At 48.9% G+C, this 18644-nt stretch overlaps 1 protein-coding gene across 4 annotated transcripts in view; it reads right to left on the bottom strand.

Moving 5' to 3' along the window:
- Positions 1–18644, bottom strand: part of RERE (arginine-glutamic acid dipeptide repeats) — a 167690-nt gene that overhangs the window by 30596 nt on the left and 118450 nt on the right. For all 4 annotated transcript variants that reach the window (XM_042883408.1, XM_042883410.1, XM_042883409.1 and 1 more), the window contains one exon: positions 7524–7604. In XM_042883408.1, coding sequence (XP_042739342.1) covers positions 7524–7604 — 81 coding nt within the window. The remainder of the gene's footprint in view (positions 1–7523; positions 7605–18644) is intronic.

Below are 18644 nucleotides of genomic sequence, written 5' to 3'. Positions count from 1 at the left end.
CTGGTTTGAAACAAAACTGACAAAATGAGTGCATCTGTCTACAGAAGTTATTATTGCCTCGCTCTCACAGTACACTTACAGCAGCATACTATGGGATATTTAGGCCTGAATGACGTATTTGGGGGCTGATGATATGCCAAGAGAGCCCTGCAGACACACACAGCTCCTACGGTGCTATCTGGGGCACGAAGCAACCATTAACACACACTGCTCTTCCAACCTGAGGCCTACATCGTGCTGTCTCCTTTGCTTCTTTTTCCTCTGGAAGGGACAGCACCATCTCAGAATGCTATATTAATGCAAAAAAATAGTTTAACTTGCCATAAAACAGAGCCATTGAGCCACGTATGTCTCCCATAGAATAAATGTCTCCCTTTCTCTATTAAGCCAGCTCAAGAAGCAGGCATCAGGCAGGATACAGTGGACAAATTTCTTCCTGAAGTCACCCAAATGTTATAATTCTAACGCTGCCCGAGGACAGGATGTTCCACAAACATCACTGCTGCTTCATACGACTTTTCTATTTTTGCCCTCTGAAGTTTTAATACCTTCAGTCTCTAACTGGATGGGAAACAAACAAGAGGTTGTTTGGTGCACAGCGTCCATGGAAAAGAACCTTGCCAAAGTGAAAAGACTCAGCCACGAAAACGAGGGGTATGAGCTCTCAGACAGACACCTACTTTTTGTGGCTGAGATTCATAGGTCCTCAGGATCAGCATCTGAGGGTCTGACCCGATCTGACTACAGCTACAGAACATCTAATGCCTTTTCTCACAGGGAAAGATAAACGCAGAACTGAAGGTAAGCAATTGCTGATGAACAAAAACATTTTGGCCAGGCTTTCATGCTCAAAAAGGACAATTTACAGTAAGAAAATAAACAAAATAATAACAACACCCTGCAATGGTGAGTTATGAAAAGAGGTAAGGGAAAGGCAGCACAAGGATGAGGAGGAGGGAAGCAGCACTGTTCCCTCTCTGTTATTGAGAGAAAGACTGAGACAATACTGTATCAATTTCCCAAATCACCTTGGCTTAAGTCTTCCAACACATACTTTTCCCTACAAAGCAGAAATTGTCCTTGCTGGCTCTCTGACAGAACACAATGCAATCGCCTAATGGCCTTCTTTTGCTTGCGACAATCTTTCTCCTCCACCTCCCTCCAAACCTTCAGAGAAAAATAAACAATGGGTTTCAATCTTGTAAAGCAGGAGACAAAAAACACAGCGCAAACAGAGCTGATTTATTATCCGTGCTCAATGCAACCTGAGAGCCCCACTGGCACGGTGAGCACACCTCTGCTCTGCCCCTCACCAACACGGGGCTCAGCACCAACAGCACGGCCGGGCTCCTCATGGTGCTGTGAATTTACCTTCAGAACACGAAAGTCAAATCACAGGACGGAAAATGAAGTGCAAATCTCAGGAGACTTCACATAAATAAAAACAAAGCACAGGAGGGGGAACGTCCATCCGTGGCTTTCCTTGCTCTGAAATGGAGAGAGGCACCAAGGTTTGGGAAGGGGCACCCGGGCTCAGAAGATGGAAGCTGAGCTCTCAATCATGCAGCCAGCAATGCGGTGCTGCCCTTCCCACAGCACGGCCTGAAGGAGAGAAGAATATTTACCTGCAGAGTACATTGTGTCCAAAAAAGAAATGAGAGAAACAAGGGAGTACCCGGGCCAGCTTTCCAGATGGAGACGGCACAGTGTGCACCAGAGGGAAACCACGACGCTTATGTCTCTTTAAGACCTCTCAAAGCCTTCTGGTTTATTATCCAATAAAACGGTGACATTTGCAATAGATTTAACAGTTAAACTCGAGAAAACAAGCCAAGGCACAGTGAATACACAGACTGAACCCCATTTATGGCTGATCTGCTTTTAGCTTACCACTCAAATCCATGCACACCTCTGTCTGAGCTCAGCACCTCATGCAACGCTCTGCCTCGCTTCTGCTCCCAGAGAGCAGTGAGAGCCGGGCTGTGTGTGCTGCACTCCCTTAAAGCCAAACGGGCCCAATCAGCTTGGCTGCAAAAATGACAACCAAAAATGAAAGCCCGATCCCTACAGAAGAATTAGCTATGCAAACAACCCAGTGGTTTTACTTGCACAGGAAAAGAGAGCAACCAGGGCCTGGGCCTGTGCTTGGGGCTGGGGCCCAGCAGGATATCGGCCATCGTCTTTCAACACGCCAAGCCCAGACCCTGCTGTACCAAGAACAAAACCCTCTATCTGTATCGTCCCTGCCATGGAAGCACCAGCAGCAGTGAGCGGAGCAGGAATGAAAAGGAGCGGTGGCTGTTTATGTTGGCAGTCACTTCAAACTCTAATGGAAAATTTCAGCTCTGCCCGTGCTGAGGCGAAAGCAAGTTATTAAGGAAAAAGGTTCAGCTTTCAAGCAGAAAAGGCTTACACAGCTCATCCCTTTCTGAATGCTTCTGCAGCAAGGAGAAGTCAGAAAATAATACGGCTGGACCAGGCAGTGTATTAACATCCCATCGTTTGGGGAATGTACCATCAAACAGGAAATATTTCCTCTGGGAAAGGAGAACGGTGATAACGCCCATGCTACAGACACCATTAAATTCAGCTGCTGGTAAGTTATATCATGAAGAGTAAACACTAAGAAGCCAGCGTAGGACTAACTGATCACTTTGTGCTCAGGGATTTCACCTAATTATCCCACTATCAAAGGAGAAAAGCATCTCTGCCATGTGTTTGCCCCCAGCACTTTGCAGGGCACTGTGCTGCCAGGAGCACATGCACCCCGCCAGCCCCACACACATGCACTGCACTGAAGAGCCACTCAGGAAGCCAATATTGTGGATTATGTAACACAAGATTAAGCATTAATGAGGCAAGAATAAAACTGTTTATCTAAACCCCAATCTAAAATTAAACAGAAGTTTATGCTGAAAGCTCACAGCGCTCACGATGCCTCCTAACACTAACAGAGGACAGCTTATTTAGTCTCAGAAATAAATCCCAATTGCATTTAATTTTGACAGAGGGATTTTACTACTGCAACAGGGAACGCTCCTCCTAAAGAACAAATTGATGTGTGTTTAGTCCTTACATACAGAACACAGCACACTGCAGGTATTTTGATGTAAGGAAAGCAGTCGATGGTCACTATTTTCCCCAACACTCAAGGCTAAATGCCCAACACCCAGCCAGAGGTGCAACTTTCTGATCTGCTGCTGCCTCCTGCTAAGGACATGACCAAAACTCACACACCCCAAAGATGCCAATGTGCTCAACAGAGACCCAAGTCAGTGTGTCCACACAAGGGCTCCCTGTTCTCCTCTCAGATCTGCCACCAGGCTCACCCAGGGCTTCAGCCTACCCAGAAGAGACAAGCAGACAAGGAGACCCATGTGCACAGCCCCATACCAGAAATCATCACCAATGAGAGAGTGCAGGAGGAGCCATCAGAGAACATCTAGGCATTCAAGGAGGTGCCATCCCTGGTTTGAAAAACAGGCTAGAAAAAAAAAAAGGTTAGAAGTACTTGGGCCCATTCCCATGAAAAGTTTGGTGTTTCCTTAGCCCTATTCAACTGCAGCAATTGTGACAGCCACCTACCGACACACATTACTAGCCTGAAACTTACACAGAGCTGCTTGAAGGGACACACACATACGCCCCTCTCCATTTCTAGGGGCTAAAGAGTTTGACCTCTGCTGGTCAGAGACACATCGGCTCCAAAGGGGACTACAGAACTCAAACGAGAGAACAATCAGATCCTTTCTTCTGGGACTGTGGCCTCCAACAGCTCAGGCACCCTGTGACACCGACCCCCATCGGGGGACAGGCCTGGGACGGGAGCAGGAGCCAGCCCTGACCATGAGCGAGCCAACAGTGTGACTCAGCCTCCTCCTCCCACTGCACCCAGCTTCTGCTTACCTTGTGCACGTCACTGGCACAGAGTTAAGCTATTTATAAGAACACAAAAAGTCAAGTCCCAACCTTGCAGGCATGTAAGCCCACTTAGCAAAGGCCTATCGGTGCTGGTCCTTCTGAAATGCTCAAATTCATTGTAATCACCTGAAGAATTCAGAGCAGAGAACTGTTAACGCTTTGAGAATCCCCTACCACCAAGTTTTAGGAAATTAGCCCAAAACAGGAAGAAAAAGCATACACAAAGCCAACTGGGATGGTTACGAAACCTTGCTGCTAGCTGTTTAGCTTGCATCTCACAACACAGGAATCTAGATGGAAGTTATTAATGAAGACCGGTCGCGTCACAACGACGTCTCCACAAGTTCCTGGCATACCATGTGGAAGAATCAGGAGGGCTGCTAAGAGAGCAGGCTATGTCCCCAGCAGTGCCATTCAACTACGGCTGGGGCCACAACCAGAGGAAACCATCTGGGAACACTGGGAAGGATGGAGACACGAGGTCAGAGCTCAGCAAGTTTCAGATGCTGCATTTAAGCCCCTTTTCTCCACTACATCCCCACTTAACACTGACGCAGCCTCAAAGCCATCCGCTTTCCTTCATCAACTTCAGCACTCCTGTTTCAGCAGGGGGCACGCTCAGATAAGAGCTGCTTTAGTTCCTGTGTCTCTTGCTCATAAAAGCTTGAAAAGAAAGAATGCTACAGCTGTTTACCCCCATGCCCACTGGGAACCTCCCTTCCACATAGCTGCTTTGAAATAAACTGGGCTGGCGAAGACCTCATCAAAAATACTGCCTTAATACACAGTTGGTGGGTTGTTTTTTTTTTCATGAAGATCTTTTCTTGCTGGCTATTCACTTAGAATTTACTGTGTTTAAAAATACTGGAAAAACGTGTTAAGTTGGTTAAAACACACGTGAGAAACACAGGGTTCTTAACATGTTGACTGCAGAGAGAAAAAAAGCACAGGTGTAACTCAAATAGGACATCACTGTTTGTGAGGACGTGTACAGCGTGGCCTAATTCTCATTGCTCACCACAGCTGCTGGGTACCTCCTGGTATTATGAAAGGAACACCATCACGTTAATCCTCAGACTTCCTTTACGGTAACACTGACTTGTTTTAATACATGACAGGCCTAGCTCCTGTGTAATTTTGTATAATTTTGTGTTTCTGTCTTCTGCTAATGCAATAGTCTGAGCGCCGAGCTTAAGGAGGCATTAGGAGGAGTTCTTCCAGCATTAAAAGGAAAGGCACTGGGGAAAAGCATGAAAATAAGGAAACTTTATTTTCAGTGGGTTTTCCAGAGAGGGAGAATCCCTGCCTGCCCTCCCTGCAGACTGCAGGCACTCGTTAGGTGGAGCCTAAGAAATGAGAAGCGTGCAGGCTGTGCTGACCCATAACCTGGTTTCCATTTAGGGCAAGTCACTTCAAGAATGTCCCTGTCTCATTTTCAAGCAGCTTCTGCAGGACTGAGGAGTTGCTGTAGCTCTCCTGTGAGCGCATAAATGACTTCACGGATTTACCTCATGTTAATATGGTGGCTAAAGAGGAAAAGAAGGCCTTCTTTGCAGCATTTCTGGAATTGCTAAGGGGTTGCTTTGTGCTGCAACAGAAGAATGACAAGCAAAGTATCTGAAATTATTCTGGGGATGAAAAAAAGTGCAGAGAAATTAATTCCACAACCTTGTAATTTGCAATATTCCACATAACGAGGAAAAGCAAAGCTGAATAGTCAGGTATTATTTACTGCTGCCTTTATTCTGGGCATCTTGTGATAGAAAAAGTGCTGCCAGTTTTGTTTTGGGGGGGGGGGGGGGGGAAATAAAGTGGGAATTAAAAGAGCGCAGAAGGGGACCTGGAGGCAAAAATAGGAAACAGAGATTAAACAATCTGCTGCTGGTCAAAGGTTACTTGTAGATCAGTTACCACCAGGGGCTACAGCAGCCTGCTCCGAGCCACCAGCACACGGCGCCCAGTTGCTCCGAGTTAATATTTAGTCTTCCCTGCGCTAAAAATGGAGGCCTAACGAAACAAAAATCTAACACTTGAGCAATAACAGCCTGGATCACATTTCACACCGCTTGCAAACCTTTTGCAGAGCCTTAGGCCTGATATCCAAGTGCAAGCAGCAGAAACCACGCAGCAGAAGCAGGGTCAGGCACATGCCCCCAGCTCTCAGCTTTAGTCTTCCTTTTCTCCTGCAGGCGCCTTTTCCCCACCACAAAAAGGCATGTTATATTTAAAACCGTATTTCACAGTTCTCATTCAAACTTTAAAAGAGCACTCAGGACCATCAGTAACTTCACCATCAGCAAGAATACCTTCTGAAGTACATATTGATCTGTCCTAAATACATGGTTAAGTACTGCTGCAAAGAGGAAAGGAGGGCTGAGGCTAAAGGTACACTGCTAAGAAGCATTCTATTTCGGCTGTCCCCCTCCCCAAACCAGGCCTTCCTGCCCCAACCCCAACCAAATACCAAAGCTGAGTCTACCCACACTTGTTTGGCAATTAGGTTTTCCTATCGCTCTCAGTGTAATCAGAGACCGACCCAGGCACCCCAGGAACCACTGCCCCCTCCCCTTCCATCTGATTCACCGCTCTCGTTAACCATTTACTGACGCACGGCTGTGATATCACAGCACCACGTCACAAGGAGAGAACCGACACATCCTATGGTCTGTCAGAGCCTTACAAATATTTTCACGGGGATGCTCTTTCCTACCGAACCTCCAGCTTCCACAAAAAAAAAAAAGCCACAACAAAAAACACAAAGAACAGTCTGAACATCCTCACCTCCATCGCGCTCTAAATAAACGGCATCGCTAACGTAAATGCACTGACACTGCTAAAATACAGTCGCTCTGCCCTGGTTTTTTTCCCACCGCTATCTGAATTCAGAACAAACGCGAGCACTGCTCTCCCAGACCCTCCTGGCAGCTAAATGACACCTGCAGCACTGAAACCGAAGCTTCTAGAGACGCCGGGCGAGCAGCACTCGTGGGAAGCAAACTGCATTCCCCAGGCTTCCCAAAGCTTCCCTCTGCCCCCAAAGAAACCTCACCCTGCTCCCTGCCCACCCCGGGGTTTGCAGCAGAGCCGGGCAGCCGTGGAGCTGCGTGAAGTTGGAGGCACAGAGCAGTTTCTGCAGCTGAAGTTCCACATTCGCTGCCCGCACGCTGCAGGAGACGAAGAGTTAAACGCGAGCACGGAGCGCGCAGGTCGGGGAGCAGCAGCACATACCTCATTCTTCCAGATTCAATTAGATTCTGTTTTGGTTTAGGCTTGCTTTAATTACCCGCTGCCATTTGAGCCCGACTCGGCGACATAAACGTATTATCCCCTCATAATGTCAGAATTTAAAATTAGATTTGCTCTCCAGAAATACACTCCGCGCTGCCTGAACGACTCCGTCCGGCACCGACTCCTTTACGTAACGCCTTTCACACACCGAAACCCCACAAACAGCCCCAAAAATCACCGCCACCTTCCCACAGCTGCGCGCTCCTCTTCCCTCAGGGCCAGCAGAATTCAATCGGGGTGGGAAGGGAACGGCTCTGTAAGAGCGAGCACCGAACAGCAGAAAGGCGAATGACACAAAGTCTGGGTGTACTCACGGTCTCCTTATTCGGAAGCAACTCCTTTCGGATCCTGAAGAAGTTCTTGCCGTACTGCCTCAGCCCCTTAATGAACCGTTTCTGCGATAAAAGATAACAAAAAGGGCACGTCAGCAGGGGAAGGCAGAGCGCTCCCGGAGCGGCACGGCAGCCCGGGCACCGGGCGAGAGAGAGCGAGAGCGAGAGCGAGAGAAGCGCACACGTACGCAGGCGGGGAGGGACGGCTCCGCGCAGACACGGCCGAAATCACATCGGATTCCCTTCGGCGTCCGATCTCCGACGGCTCTGAGCGCAGTCGGTGCCGCAGCCAGCGCCGAGCCGAGCCGAGCCCGGCGGAGCTCCGCGCGGCCCCGAGCCGCTTCCCAACTCGGCAGAAGCGGCGAACGGCGAATGCGCGGCGGCGATTTCCCGGGGAGAAAAGTGATCCGAGCCCGCGGCGCGACGGCCGGCAGCCCCGGCAGCCCCACCGGCACAACCCGCGGCTCCCGAGGAGCCCCCCGAGCGCAGCCCCGGGGCCGGAGGAGGAGGAGGAGGGGGAGGAGGGGGAGGAGGGGGATCCGGCGGCGCGGGGAGGGGGAGCGCGGCGATGGCGGGCGGCGGCGGAGCGGAGGGCCGGGCCGGGCGGGAGGCGGCCGCGGGCGCCCAGCATGTGATCGCGGCGGGGCTGGGCGGGTGCGCCGCAAAAGGCGGCCTGGATCGGCCCGGCCCCCCCGGCCCCGCGGAGCTGGGAAGCGACGGCCGTGCTCGGACCGGGGCTGCGCCGCCTCCGCCCGAGGAGCCCCGAGCCGGGCCGGGGTCGGCTGGCCGCGCCCCGACGGTGTGCGGCATGGCAGAAGGGCCGGGGGTGGAAGGGACCCTGACGATCCACATCTGGCCACGCCGGAGCGCAACCGCGAGATTAAAACGCAGCACCGCGTGTCCCTGTCCTGAAGGGCCGGAGCTCGGCGTGCCCTTGCCCTAACAGCAATGCACACGCTGGCACGTACCAACTTCTGCCTACAAAGGGATGCCGGTAAGCGGCCCGGCCCCAACGTGCCAGGGAACTGGTAATGCCCGAAGCAGAAACGCGGCTCTCAGGTCGGTTTAGTGCACGTTGCACCACATCTCTGTGCACATAGGCAAGTGCCGCGGTGCGTGAGGGCAACACGAGCGATCAGGGCCCTCCTGAGCTCCCAGCACTGCCACCTCACCCCTTATCATTCTGCCGATCTGCTCCCACAGGGCTCTGTCCTCACCTAACCCTGACCCTCCAAACCAGTAGGGCTGCAGGGTGAGCCAGGAACACGCCTGGGGCACGTGTGTGCTCGGAGCTTCCAGCCCTGCCAGCTCACAGCCACCAGCTGGATGTGCACGAAGGCTGCAGGACCAAAGACTGGCAGTAAGGCAGCAGCCCAGCACAGGCAGAGAGCCGCAGAGCAACGTACAGAGCACCGTGCAGCAGGCAGCGCTCCGTACCTCTGGGCATTTAGCATGTGAAAGGCCTGGAGCTTCCAGGGCACTGAGGTAGAGGTCACTCCATGGCTGTACCTCTTCTGCTTCGTGCTTCCTGGCCAGGAAAGACGGCAGCAGCTCCAGGGAAAGCTAAGGAGCCCCCTCCTGCCTTTCCCACATGCCAAAACAGCAATGGGATCCCTGTCTGTGGCTCACCACATCTTAACAACCACGCACAAGCAGCAGCTCCATCAACTTCAATAGAAAATCTACAACTTAGCAAGGCCTGGCCATTGTTACTGCCTTTTTAAGAAGGAGTTTATTGTATTCTCCAAGTTCTCCTTCCTGCTCCAGTCCTCCATTAACTCAGGCACGGTGTTCAGTTCTCCCCCCGCCCGCAGCAGGAACTGCTTTTCTCCAGGTCAGGCACAACAGAGCGTGCTCCAAAGTGCTTTTAAATATTGAAGAAACAAATCGTTACCACATCAGTGACCTGTGGCTCTCCCGTGTGCCATCAAACAGGCTGCCTGGCAGCTGAGATTTTCTCCTCCCTGCACAAGTGATGTGCAACAAATGGCACATCTGCATCTCGTGCGCTGGCAGAAGGCACCTGGCAACACCAGCACTGCCCTGTAGAACCATGAGCCTTACAGCTGCACAGGAGGGGAAGCTCTGGTCAAACAGAAGGGGCTCTAAAGCCCAACTGTATGAAAATCCAAATTGTGTACTTTGAGAAATGAAGAGAAGCATTTCAACGCGACCACTTCAGCGTTACTTGACAACATTGCTTATGACAGAACGCTGTCAGCTTTACTGTTTGTGCTGTGGCCGAAGGCCATCCGTAACGCAGCTGACAAAAATGCTGTGGATAATTATTGTTGTGAAGCAGCATTAGGAAATCCCATGGCTCGCTGGGCCAGTCAATACTGACAGCCCACAGAGATGTTTATGGAGTGGTTACCATGGCTATTGACCAGCCAGAACACAAGCTCTCCTCCTGCCATTTTATAATTTCGGTGGCCCCAGTAAAATTTATTAGATTCTACAGTATCCTGCTCCAATGTGTAAACAGGGAGCTATAAATAACCGGGGAAGAACAAGGAACAAGTATGCTAATGTTTGCATATGTGCTCCGTGCAGGTCCCATATTTTATCCCAAGAAACAAATATCATGACAAGATACACAAAGCCATTATGTTCTGCCTAACAGAGCTCAGATGGCATGTTTATCAATGTGATGATAATGCCACTGCAAAGCTGCAGTTAAGGTTATGCGTCAGGGTTTCCATTATCAAGAGATTACAGCCTGGCAGGAAAAATGTGCTGCTGCGTGCTGAAATGCAGCACCCCGGGTTTAGCTGGGAACCGGGGCTCCCGCTTTGCTTTTCTTGTTTGCTGCAGAAATCTGAAGTCCAGAAGCACACGAGAACAACTCCTAGTGCAAAATAACCCGCTTAATCAGTTTAAGAACTTCAAGCAGAAACCTCACGGGCTTCAGATGGGAAGGACAGGAGATAAAACTGTGAATCTGTAAGTGCTACTTATGCCTCTTCCGAGGTAATGCTTCAGTTGGGTTTAGATCAAATAAATTCTCCCTAAGAGGCTCCATGTGTTATTTCATTCCCTTCCCACGACTCCCACCTGGTTAATTAATGAAAAGCATGTTGTAATGCCACACATTTGCAAACACACAAACAGAGCTTGTGCTGTTCCTCCTTAATCCAACAAATACGGATTTCTTTCATTTTTTCAAAAAAAAAAATAAAAAATAAAAAAATCCCATCTTTAGACCACATCCAAGAACAACAAGTTCTTCTCCCAAACCTTTCCTTAAATTACGAGTTTATAAAAAGGGAAGCTAGAATGGAAAGCAGCACTGTTGTTTTATGACCGCGGAAGCAATAGGTGCAGAGCACGCTCTGAAGGGCCTAAGATTTGCAAGGCAGACAGCAGCTGAAGTTGTCACCATCTCCCACATTTAATGCACCTTATTAAGTTTTACGGCAAACGCAGTGAGAAGATTTACAGGGCTTTAATAGTTAACAGCAAATAAACACTAAATGTGTAAAAAGCATCTTTATTTCCTAAATTTCCCAGGATGAGAAATTATGGCAGTTCTGAAAAGAAAATGAGATTTGGTCTCATCTGCAAAACTCAAAACGTGCAGCACGTTTATAGATGGCCCCAAACAATTCTTAGCATGCAGACATCGCACGCTGGCTGCATTTCAGCACGCAGAGTACATTTTATTAAAAGCTTGGCTGGGTTTTAACATTATATTTCGCTTATGTGTGTGCAGCACAAATAAAGACATTTGCTGATAAGGTTAAATGATACACGCTGTCCTCTAGGAACAGAAGTACCCCCTAGCTTCCGTAAGATCCACGAGACAAGGAAGGCAGTTCAGCCTGAAGATGCCAGCTCTCTTACAAAATAACTTGCATTACTCATTTTTTTTCCTCACCGCATTAACTTGGCTACAGCAGAAAGTGATGCTCATGTCAGTGGTGCTCTCCCCTCCGAGGAGCTCTGTGCACTCAGGAGCAGGCAGGAGCAGTGGGCAAGCAGCCTGGCACTGGGGGAGGACCGGTATCCCGAGGTCATGGGATATTCTGGGTTATGACAGAGCACAGAATGAGGACTGTGACCCCGCAAAGCTCACCTCAAACCCTGTGAAATCAGCCCACTGGGAAAGGACTGTCAAGGAAAACCTATATTCAGGCCTGCTGTGTTCCTTTAATACGCCCCGCTGCTGGGAGAACAGGATATGCTTCAACCTCATCTGAACTTCCTTTGTTTTATTGTTTCCTGTCACTACCGTAACTCTGCTTAATGTTTTTTTTTTAAATTTAATTTTGAAGTAGCCAGCAATTTTACCCTTAGCATTAGATACTCGTGCTGCTGTTGATTACATCAGTTCACAGCAAGCTTGCAGAAATCACCCAGCTGGCAAACTTGTTCAATGCAAAGACTCCACGAGACTTCCCCAAGCGCCTCCGCAGTTCCCCTGGCTGTGGCACCGCCTCAGGGACGTGCACACATCTCACACCGGCCAGCAGAGGCAGCTCAGATCTCTGGGGGAAGATCTGCCTTCAGCCTACAGCACCCAGGGGCTCTCAGGCTGCTCCATCCCATGGGCCACGTGCAGGTGAGCACCTTGTAAAGCAGCAGAAGAGGACAGCTATATAAAAGCTATATAAAAGCATGTGTGCATATCGGTTTTTGTAACATCCTTGGCATCCTGATTATTTTATTCACTGAGCAGATTGTGGCTTTAGTTCGTACTACATACTAAAACCAAATTCACTCCTATTACATACTGGCCCGCTTATTTTTCTTGTCAATTTATTACAACAATTATATTGTCTTGGAAAAAAAAAAAGTGTCCTTTAAGTTTTTATAATTTTTTGAAAATAAAAGCCCTTTTTTACTAAGTCAATTTACTTGATTTTACAGAAAACTCAACACACTGATGGTGCTCATCAGTAGCAACCTACAGAGGCACTGATGTTCTCACTGGGTTTTCATGTCACCTCTGAGCGTGCATTGCTGGCCACAGACACATCATAAAAATCAGACACCCTCTAGGCCAGAAGAACCCCCAGTCCTTCATAAGCAGTAACATGCAAGAAATACATCAGTGGAAAGGCTTTAAGGCGCTAAGCAATTAGCTGGCCTCCCACTTGGACCCACCTGAACGTGAGGCACTCAGCACAGGGGCACCATGAAGGTGCAGAGGCACCCAGCAGCCACCAGAGCCCGTTCCACACATCCCCGCCGTACACAGACAGAAAGTCATTAAGCAGAGCCCCTCAAGGGACTGCCAAAAGATCCTGAGATGATAATGATCCCCCTGCCATGGTGCTGCTCTGGTAGCTTTTGTTTTGAACAATAGGTCTCCCATGATACCTCTCGCTTGCTGAAAATATTGGTATTAAGTGAGCGTGAGCACAGCTGTGTGTAAATTACATATATAAACAGATTAGATTTGTATATTTATACTGGATGCAAACACATTAATAGCACATTTGCATACACAGTTGGCTAAATGAGACTGCATGCGGAGCAGGATTACTAGTTACAAACGCATTTACTTAGAATTCTCAATAAAGTATTTGTGCAGCCATTCTGGAGGTCAGAGAGGATTCATCATCCCGTCTCTCCTCCTTACAGAGATGTGGAATTGCTGCCCTGGAGGTGCCAGCCCCCTCACGCTGGGCCTGCAGATAAGTCCATCCTGCAGGCAGCACAGCACAGCTTCACTGCTCACCTGAAGGCCCCCCAGATTTGCTCCTCTTTATTTTCCCAAAGTGACGTTTTAAGGGGTGAGAGAAACAAACCCGAGCAGGGTGCGAACTGCAGCCCAAACATCAGTTTTACCCAGCTTGTCCTTTTCCCCTCTCTGCTTCACATCAAGGACCAATGCCAAACCCTATAACAAAGGCAGCACACTCTGGGAGGTGACTGAAGCTTTCCCTGAGCTGGGCAGGATCCAACCATTCCTTGTGAGATCTGGGCTGTTGGGGGTGCTGCTGACCCCACCGCCATCCCTTGCTGTTTTACCAGCCACACTGTGACAGCTATTGCTACAGTACAGGTCTACAATTCCCCCCAAGCTGCCGGCAAGGCTGTTCTTCTCTTGCAAGTATTGTACCTGTTTCCGTGAGGAGATGAGAAAGAAAACAGACCGTAAAAAAGAGATCAGTTACACGTAAACAACGAGCATTCATTCTTGCTCTCCCTGTGGTCCCGCTGACAGCCAGCGCTGGCTGTCTCATCGCACACCCCAACACCAGGGGCTGCCAGGCCGTGGCCGCACCGCACACAGCTGTGTGGCATGGCAGGGCCAGAGCTGCCACAGTGCTGCCACGCAATGGGAGCCAAAGGGCTGCTGTGAGGAACACGCGGCTCCCGCCTGCTCACTAATTGCTGGGGAGCTGCGGGGAGGCCGCGCTCACACAGCGTGATCTGGTAAATGAGATCGATTCTGCAGCACGCCGAGAAAGCCAACCTGAGGGCGGCCTGCAGCGCACGTCATGCTGACGTGGGGTACGAACGCGGCAGCAGAAACAGAAAAACCTGACTTTGCTTTCCCGGGTTCCAGGAAAGCTGCCCGACAAACAGCCTGACTTGCTCCCCTCGCACCCCCCACACCCAGAGCACAGGCTGAGGGCCGCCAGCTCAAGCCCGGCCCTGCAGAGCAGAAGCGACGTGTAACGCGTGCAGGCATTCCCTCGTGCTGCTGAGTGTAATCACTCCCACGGCACAAAACTGGGCACGCCAGCTTGCCCACGTCAGTAAGGAGCCGTGCCAGACAGCAGGGCCCACCTCCTGCAGGCCGCAGAGCTTCCCCAGCCGCTGGCTCTGCCCTCATCCTCAGGAAGCAATCTCGACCTCACATCCCTGGTTCACCCAGAGCCACAGCCCCGTCCTCCCCGGGGGCAGAAACCTTGAAAAACCCCCAAACTTGGGATTGGCACAGAAAGGGCCGGCTGTGACACGGCTCCTGACATTCCTGGTCCCAAACACCAATGTTTTCTCACCGCTGCAAACGCAGCCGAAAAGATTTGAGTGTGTTTTCATACATGTATACATATTGCTAAAGTGGCGTTTTCAGAATTCAAGAGAATGTCCCGTATTTTTTTGTGACCCAGGCAAACAAAACCATTTGCTGCTGCCAGAAGACAACAGCAAGCTTCTGATTATACCTCAGATTACCATTTCCTGCACACTGAGCCCCCTCTGATTATTTTAAGCTGCTGTTACAAAGTTGTCACACAACAAAGCCTTCTTGTACATCACATAAATAAACAGAGTTAAAAAAGAGTGGGACAGTGCTGCTTCCCAAGGACATGCCTCCTTTCCCACTGGGCATCTGAGAGGATCTCTCCATATAGATAAGTAGCAGAAAGTCAGCACTTAACCAGCAAGCTTCTATAAAAAAGGGTTGGTTATTTGTTTCTTAAAAACTAATGCAGAACTTAAAGACTAACCCAGAAATGGTGAAAATGCACTTTCTTAACAAATATAAAAATATAACAATAACAGTCCCAATGGTAATTTGTTTTGAGCAGGATGAAGCAGGTTGAAAGACAGAATCCAGCAGCAGAGATCCAAACAACACATCTAACAGCATGCGCAACGTGAGCCAAAACCCGGCTGCGCTCCTCCTGCATCACTTTGGAGCATCAGCCTTCTTCCTCCCCTTCTCCAAATCTTGATCACACGGAATACTGGAGGAAACACCTCTGTCTGCTCACATAAAGCAGATCTCCATTAAATCTCCAACACCAACTCCAGGCACTAGCATGGGTGGGCACCAGGCCACAAAGCCAACAGCCAACCTGGGGCTTAACACAAAGTAAGCGTAACTTAAACATCCAAGCATTTCCATTGCCTTCCCTCTTTCACAGTGGCATTGCTGTCCTCCTGCACAGTCAGTGACGCCGTGCACAAAAAGCTGCGCTCAGACTACCTGCAATGTGCTGTATGATCCTGTCAAGATCCCATCACGCTGTTTCTAGTGGAAGTTCCCTCTTGTGGAAATATTGCTCCTCTGGGATTTCGAGTGTTATTGTCAATTATTCTGGAGGCTGCATTTCTGCTGTCAAACAGCGACTTTCCGCAAATGACAGGAGGAAATGAACAAAACCATTTCAAGAGCTCCCATGCTTTAGAGCAACAAACAGATCCACGAATAATGAGACAAAATGGTGGCAAGAATCCCCAAGGAAATTACCCATATAGAGAGGCAAATATTCCTGCAGATGACTGGACCAAGTCAATAATTAAACAGCGGGGCTGCTCACTGTTACCGTGCCCACATCTGAGTCCAAGCACCAAGACAGACCCCTGCCAACCTCCCAGACGTCTCAGGATACAGCTGCTGCTCACTGCAGAGCTACCTGAGGCAGCACAGCTGTAAGAAATACCAGCCACAACAAAAGTCCAATTCCAAGCTAGGAGATACGGCGAGAGCATTTCCTGTATTGAGCAGAAAACAAACTCCATCCTGAACAGCAGTCCTGCATCCCGCTGCACTGCTCACAACAAAAATGGGATTGACGTTTCAAGAATTTGGGAAGTTTGTGTTTTGAGAAGTGAAAATTCAGTCATTTCCATGCCCACTTCGGACGGTACGCTATCACAAAACCTGCAACCAGAATGGGCATATTCAGAACAACCCAAATTTCATACAGCTCTTCAGTCACTTTGATGTGTCAAAGTCCAAGATTACCACTCGTTTTTGAACCCGTGTTCTTCAACCATCCCTGAAACCTCTATTATATGAAAATTCTGCTAGTCAAATTATTAGAAAGAGCAGTCACTGGGGAGCCTAGGGACACAGCACTGTCCCCATGGAAAAGCAGCAGATTTAGCAAGTCAGCAAGCCCTCAGATCCATCAGCCAACCAGACAGCACAGCTTGCAGCTCCTGCTGGTGTGGGTGCAGTCAGCAGGCAGCCCGGGCACCACAATCTGCATGAAGATGCTCCTGTCAAAGCTTACACGCTGGTAGCTGAATTATCAGGACTGATTCTCTTCCTCCCTTTAGAACTACAAACCCTTTGCACTGGGAATTGAGTTTCTTGCAAGCTCCTGTGACACAAGAACCCGCACTGCAACCTGCACTGTTCAATTATCCATTCCATCTTTGTCCCAGGTATGTAAGATCACAGTGAGTGACTGATGCACTTCTGCTACACAGCCATCCAATTACTGAGGAAGACGTTGGCTCACACGGTGATCTTGGCGCTAACGTGTAAGAGTAGCTTAAAAAAGCTGCAGATGATTCATAAGTTCCCTTTTCTTTTGTGTAAGGGCCTCTGAATAAAAACATCTAGAAGGGGAGGGAGGGGGGAGACAACATGGTGCCAAACACGAAAAAATAATCCATGAATAAAAGAGGAAAGAAAAAAAAAAAAAAGAAATGGAAACAAAGGACCAGGAACACACATATAACAAAGGGAAAGGTGTCAAAGGAACCATGAAGGGGGGTGGGGGTGGAGAAGCAGTGCTGAGATGCTGAAATTACTTCCCCAGAGTAAATCTGGACAGTGGCCTCCCAAACAGATCGAGTCCTTTGAACTGTCTGCACCCCAATAAAACGGAGGTGCCTCCTTTTCTTTCTGCTGTCCGTAACAAATGCAGGGGTTGATTTCAGGGTTTGACTTTTCTGCAGTCTGGGTGGGGGCAATGTGACGGGATGCTTATTTGGCTCTTCAAAACACATAAGCCCCCGTCTGGTCAATCCCTCCACGTGGCCTAAAAGCCATATAAACCTGAGAGGATACCATGAATAGGGGCTGAGGGGAAAGAGTAAGGAAAGGAACAAAAGAAGAAGAAACAGATGGTGGCTCACAGACAAGTGGATGGGGGAGCGAGTGAGATAACAAGGGGCCAGTACAAGCTGAAGCAAAACCACAAACCCAGGCGTGATGCACACTGAGTCCTCACCGCAATGTCTTCAAAACCACAGCTCATGAAAGTACAAAAGCGAGGCTGAAAAAGGAGCACGGAGTGGCAGCTTCTGATTGCACCCTCACCAGCAAAATGTGGCCTTTACGCAGCGCATAGAGGAGGAAGGAAGAGCAGAGCCAACCGCACCAAACCGCTGCAGGAGCGCAGTTTATTTACCAGCTGCCCAGGGACTGCCTGGTCAGGCTCCTCTCTGCTGATGATACAAACATTTAAAAGGTATTTGGCTGCTATGAAATGGGAGACAGCATTCTTCCAAGGGGGCATTTCCACTCTCCAACCTATGCAGCTCCCCCGGCACTGGCAGGCGCTCAGCATCCCGCTGGATCAGCTCCTTATTTGCTGTCACATTCTCTTTATGGCAGTATAATCATTAGCTTTACTGGCGCTGTTACCCTTCTAACTAATTAGGAATCTTGGATGGATGCAGAAAATGATTAATATTTAGTCTCGACGCGCCTGCTACAGAAGCAGCCTATTATCAAACAAGTGACACCTCCACAAACTTAAATAAAATAATGGCTCCCATAGAGGGTTCAGAGCTGCTGACAGAATGGCAAGTGATTTAAGTAACAGAAAGCTGAGCAACTGGTGATGGATCACAGTTTTCTCTCGCGCTCTGTTACAGCCTGTAATAGAACAAATGATCATTTTTCAGCCTAATTGAATATGGCCACCCCGCTTATGTGCAAAAGGAGACAAAGCTATCTAATTTGCTTCATTAAAATGCGTTTTTATGTCATCTGAAAGACTTAAAAAAAAAAAAAAATCAGTGCTGTTGATAGAGAAGATTAGAAAAATAAAATTTATCATGCAAACTGAACTTGCAAATGAGGTGTATCTTGGCATTCACACTGCTTATGCTTGTGTGGGAAAGATAAGTCCTGAGCGCTAAAGCACACAGAGCATCCATGTTGTGACAGTAATCACAGCTCCTTAAATAAGAACCATGTCACTATAGCAATTTGATGAAGAATTTTGTCATTTTCTGCTGCAACAGCCACTGGTCCCTACTAAATACGTCTGAGCTGAGCTGCCAGGCAGGATCGTAGCAATTCCAGCGACATATGAGGAGTTACTCCAGTTTTGCAGCCGGGGTTTTTTTGGATAGCTACTAGAAAAATGAAAAGAGCTGTTAAAAAAATCAGTCTTTTCTGACATCCAAATCAGAACTTCAGCAAGAGCAGCGTGCTTCAAAAATCACCTCACCTAT

This window comes from Lagopus leucura, unplaced genomic scaffold (assembly GCF_019238085.1).
Source record: "Lagopus leucura isolate 7727_CA_CO unplaced genomic scaffold, USGS_WTPT01 Super-Scaffold_100037, whole genome shotgun sequence".
NCBI classification, from domain to species: Eukaryota; Metazoa; Chordata; class Aves; order Galliformes; family Phasianidae; genus Lagopus; species Lagopus leucura.
Note: the sequence above shows the minus strand (reverse complement) of the source record. Positions and strands in the feature narration are given on the sequence as shown.